The 5528-nt window shown below is 44.8% G+C and overlaps 1 protein-coding gene across 1 annotated transcript; it reads left to right on the top strand.

The window, feature by feature from the left end:
- Positions 1–1765: 1765 nt before the first annotated feature.
- Positions 1766–3332, top strand: asic1c (acid-sensing (proton-gated) ion channel 1c). Its single transcript, XM_008283038.1, has 2 exons — positions 1766–2320; positions 3312–3332. The coding sequence occupies exons 1-2, from the start codon at positions 1766–1768 to the stop codon at positions 3330–3332; spliced, it is 576 nt and encodes a 191-aa protein (XP_008281260.1).
- The last annotated feature ends 2196 nt before the right edge of the window (positions 3333–5528 follow it).

Here is a 5528-nt window from a genome sequence, read left to right as displayed (position 1 = left end):
AATCCTTAAGGGCTGTGGTCATATCCTTGGCAGGGCACCTATTGTTATGATAATAAGTCATTCCCGGCCAGCCAATGAGCGATAATCTTGTTTGGTCCTGGGAGAAATTAAAAGGTTTGTCAGAATGGCGTGGTGAACTTTTAACCCCAATAAAATCGCCAACTCCATTACTGGTGAAGCCTGAAAATTTCATGTAGTCACAGGCAGCAAAGCCACGGCTGCTGAAATGGGTTTTGGATCACGCCATTGCTTGGAACCACACAAAATAAAAAAAATAAAAATAATACAAGAAATGACAAAATGTAAGATCAGGTAATTGTTCAATTATATTCAATAATTAAGAAATTGTTTATGCAAACGGTTCAGAAAAATGTATTTGCCTGTTTAATTAATTCATGTTTTAATATGAATGATTAGGGTACAACGTGGACATTTCTAGAACATCGTTTAGCTCTGATTACGCAATAAACATGCAACCTGTGGCGTTCTTTGCGACGCCGACGACGGACGGACGGACGGGCTGCAGGAGCAGATTAGAGAATAATACCACGGCGAAGGTGGTGTCCAGATTGAGAGACTTCCCCTGTGAGCACAGACACACAAGCAAAGCAGCCATTCAGCAGTGGGATGGATCCTGACTACTAAAGAGGAAGAGGGAGAGAGAGAGAGAGAGGGAGGCTGGAAAAAGAGAGAGAGCGAGAGAGCGAGAGAGGGAGCGCAAGAAATGGGGGAGTGGTGGGAGAGAGAGAGAGAGAGAGAGAGAGGAAGCGAGAAAGAGAGTGAAAGGCTCCACACGGCAGAATATAAATCTGTATGTTAACAGGACTAAAGCTTGGGGTCTTGAAGCGGCTTTAGTGGTTGTGCCGGTGGGGGGTGGCCATAAAGCGTCAAGAGGTGGTCTTCTCTATTAACTGAGGATCTGTGCAAATAAGGAAGTGGGAGCCGCGGAATCGGTGAACGCCGGTTGTCAAGCACAGTGGTGGGCTGGTCGGAGGTCTCTGACCCCCCTCATTTCCATTCCTGGAAGAGCAGAGAAGCGCAAAAGAGACACGAGAGAAAAGAGGAAGGTGGCAGCGAGGGACCAGTGAGCCATTTCTCTCTTTATTACCTTCATTCACAAAACCATTGCATCCCATTATCACAGCGATGTAGAGGCATTCTTCCGATTGGAGGAGGAAGGGTCCCATTGACTGCTGAGGCTTAGCACCTCTCTCCAAACGCTAGCCCTTTTCATTGCAGTCTCTCCCCCCCCTACCACCACCACCACCACCACCACCACCCCCACGCCTCCTCATCTCTCGCCTCTATCCTTACGTCTGCTATTTTCTCTGTTCCCTCTTTTTCTTGTCCCTTGTATTCTTGCTCCTTTTCACACCACTCAGGAATCAGGAGGCATTGCGTTTTGGGTTGAAGTGGGTGTTTCTGTCATTGTGTTTGGTGCCGCTACAAAGGACAGCTGAGCAGGGAGTGTGAGAGACAGCTTTGGAGATAATAAAACAGCAGCCTGAAAGAAAAGGGGGGACCTGGGACTAAAGGAACAGCTGACAACCAATGGAATGCGAACTGTGATGAAAAGAAAACTCTCACAGAGACTGACAACCATTTTAAGGTAGCTATTTATTGAGACCATTACCACTTCTGGAGGGAATAAAGAAGCAGCGTACCAAACCAACACTGCTGGTTGGATTCTGCTTTTTCCTGTTGCTAAGCAAAGTCTCTAACCTGAAGTTCTTGGGGAGACAGTGCTGAGCATCACTCTACAGCCATGAAAGGAAGCTCAGAGGAAAGCATTGAAAGCGTCAGGCCCTCCAACCTGCAAGCTTTCGCCAACATTTCCACCCTACATGGCATGAGTCACATATTCGCCTATGGGCACATGACATTCCGGCGGTTTCTTTGGACTCTCTCGTTCCTGGGTTCACTGGGCTTACTGATGCTGGTCTGCATGGATCGGGTGTCGTATTATCTGGAGTACCCTCACGTCACCAAGCTGGACGAAGTGGCGGCAACGAACCTCACCTTCCCAGCAGTCACCTTCTGTAACCTCAACGAGTTCCGCTTCTCCAAAATCACCAGGAACGACCTCTATCATGTGGGGGAGCTGCTGGCCCTCCTCAATAATAACTACCAAATAGCCAACCCACACTTGGCTGAGCCCGAGGTTCTGGCCGCCCTAAAGGATAAGGCAAACTTCCTGAACTTCAAGCCCAAGCTGTTCAACATGACTGACTTCTATAACCGAACCGGTCATGACATCAACGACATGCTGCTGCAGTGCACCTTTCGAGGAGAGGATTGCTACCCGGTAAACTTCACCACAGTGAGTAGCCACGCTCTTATCTGGATGTGCTGTGATTCCTGCACCGTGTGTCTGCTGTTCTATTTCCTGCCACGTCTGACGGTCTGTCGCTCTCTTTTATGTTCAAATGGGCTTCGACTCGGCTTCAGTGCGACTTGTGCAGTCCGTTCGAAACAGACGTCTGACTTCAGTGCATGTGAAGCCGGAGCGATGCTGTGGTTTGTTATTGCTAAAGTGTGCTGAGTAAAGCTGTCGTTGTCGGTGCTCCTGCAGCCGATGCTTGTTCCAAGAGCAAACAGTGCATACAACCTGTGATGAGGTCGCGAGGTGAAATGCTGCCATCACTAGATCTCTGAAGACAGGTTGGCTTCCAAGAATACAGAAAACATTTCATCAGGTGCTGTGCATGTATCACTGCACCTTGAGGAAACACTTTAGTTAACATGACGTGCTGCACTGAGGTCAGATTGAAGGTTTAAGTCGTTGTTTTGACTAAAAAAAACTCTTCAAATTGAGGTTCACAGCTGCTTTTTTATGATGTGTTTTCTATTTTGATTGCTCAGATATTCCTCAAACAAATAATTTCTCTGCTGTCACTAAAAAACAATCAACAGATTTAGTGTTTTACGAAGATTATTTTAGAAATCATTGAGGAAGAAGGTGCGATGGAGTTCAGCGAGCATTCCTGCTCTGTGCTTTGATTCATTCTACACTCCATTTGGCAATAACTCCTGATTCACTGTGCAGCATGAATGAAGTTCACTAAAACGCAACGTGCTTCCTTTCGGTTGTGTGTCGTCAGTCGTTCCGTACTCATTCCGAGACGTGGTTTGCTAAAATAGATAGCGGCGTGACGTGGGCCGCGCTACTGTGTCGTTAATTAATTGAAAGTAATGGGATAAATGAGTCAAAGCAGAGCCCTTCATGTAGGAGTTGTGTTGATGCATCCTCTAAAGATTTGAACACACCCAAGTGCTGCAGCTGCACCTGAATATGCTGCATGTCCTCTCAGAGCGGCACTTACACCAAGTAGGGCTGTTTTTGCTAATTTTCTACGGTAGTTTATTGGAAATTTGTGCGCATAATGATTATTCTCTAAACATTTTCTGTGTGTGCGCTCTCCACTTCTGCTTTTATCTCATGTAGGAAGGCCAGTTTAAGTTTAATCAGGCTGTTTAATTACTATTGGCCCATTTTATTTGAGTGAAATACAGACCCGGCAAAGCTCTGCTTGGCTCAGTCTGGAGTGCTCTTTATTTTATTTAAACAAGAACGCTGCACATTGGCCAGAGTGTATATATATTTATTTATATTAAAAGTGAAGATGCAGCCCAGAGATAGGCTTGTTTTGTTTCACTTGGCATCTTATTTTATTATTCTCACTGTGTCACATCTCTTAAAGTGGAGGTTTGATGGAGTAACACCTAACTTACTTATCTCTCAATTGAGCCTATCCACTCTCAAAAATACGATCGCTTATCTGCGTTGTATCTTTAATCAGCCCTGAAAGAAATCCCCCCCAGATGGCCAGTTTTTTAAGTGACTGACTCCGCAATCTTCAGAGTTGATCAAAGCTCCCCTCTGCTGTAGGAGGAGATAAAACGCTAATTTAATATTGCTTTTCACTCTTATTTCTTTTTCAATTTGTGTCGCAAATATTGCACATCGGCAATGTCTTCATTTACATGTTTGTTTTCCAAGCAGCACTCAAGAGTGTCTCGAGAAACAAACCATTCAGGGGGAGCTAATTGCTGTTGTATTGCTTGATTGGAAATACTCGCAGCGTCAAACGAGAGCTGGTGGAAAAATTGTAATGGATTTGGTTGTGCTGCATGTTCACCGGTTGTTGTTTTTGGGTAAACATGGTGGTCCGGAGAACTGTGAACTTTCTCCTGGCCGGTAATTACGCTTCAGATTGGTGCGGTGTGGATGCTGGGAGCGGTTGAAGCATTTCCACACGGCGCTGCATTGTGCTCTCGACGGGCAGAAATGTGTTTGTCAGGACTTGGATGAGCGCCAGTGTGCCATACCCATCTAGCAGAGTGTTTGGTGCTATATCTGATAATAATCTCACACAAGTAACTGCAAACACTGCTGCTTCCTCGCTAATGGAGTAACGGAGTTCATAACCCGCCTTGGTGGGGGGAAAAACACTTCCAGCGCCGTGTTTATCAGAAATCTTCAGCGGAAAACACAAACTCAAGATGTGCTCCTTAATATAGAAGTTTGCATTTGGTCGACTCTATCTTCTTGTGTTGCTTCCTTATCCGGATGCAGAATCACTATTCACCGGCAGTATACTGATATTTAGATGACTACTACAGGAAATTTTCAATTATTCAAATTCCCTCACAGACATGTCGAGAGGAAGATTTACAATGCAAAGGACTGTGGGAGTGATGAGCTTTGACCTTGAATAAATGAAGGAAGAATTCCATTAAGTCTGGGTTATGATGCAGTTGGGAAACAAAGCATAGAGAATGTTTTGCATTGTAATGGATGGGTGGGCAAGGGGAGAATGGCAATTTGTTTTTCAAATGCCATTAACCACTTTAATCCCTCCGATTGATTTTACGAAGCATATGTTTCCAATTTTATGAAAAAGCCGCTTTGTTCTCGTTGCCAGTGCACGGCCCCGAGTCGAGAAGATGCTTGAACTTGTCAAGTTATGGGTTGGAGGTGTCTTTGTGGGACACTACTGGTTTACTTTGGCGACTTCATGCTCATTGGCCAGGTGTACAGAAGGGAAAGCAAACTGTGCTTCTCATTCATGTGTACAATCCAACGCAACGCCTCTATGAAGAGATCACCTGAAACGGTGTGTTGTTGTCCTCATTTGTGAAAAGATGTTGCGTCGCTTTGCCCCTTCGATGATTGACTTTTCACCCAGGATGACTACAACCAGCACAGTCAGAATTTACATCATGAGGGCTGCTGTTTAATAAAGCCTGAGTGGACCCTGAGGTCACGACGAGCCGCTTCATTTTTAAAAATCTGCTTTTTAGAGACCAGCTTTATTTTTCTCTTTTGAATGTCGTGGTCTAGATATTCTGTAAACCTTGATTCTTAAATTTCTCGGTGAGGTGAAGCTTCAGAATGATGTAACACAAAATCTACTTCCAAGTTTTATGGTCGTAAATTTCAGTTTTTGTCACCATATCTGCAAAAATCCACCGAAAAGTTTAAATGAACATTGTGGGAATTGTACTTTTTTGTCCAAAAAATGTAT

The sequence above is a fragment of the Stegastes partitus genome, unplaced genomic scaffold, assembly GCF_000690725.1.
Source record: "Stegastes partitus isolate 25-593 unplaced genomic scaffold, Stegastes_partitus-1.0.2 Scaffold295, whole genome shotgun sequence".
NCBI classification, from domain to species: Eukaryota; Metazoa; Chordata; class Actinopteri; family Pomacentridae; genus Stegastes; species Stegastes partitus.
This window is presented reverse-complemented; position numbering and strand designations above follow the sequence as displayed.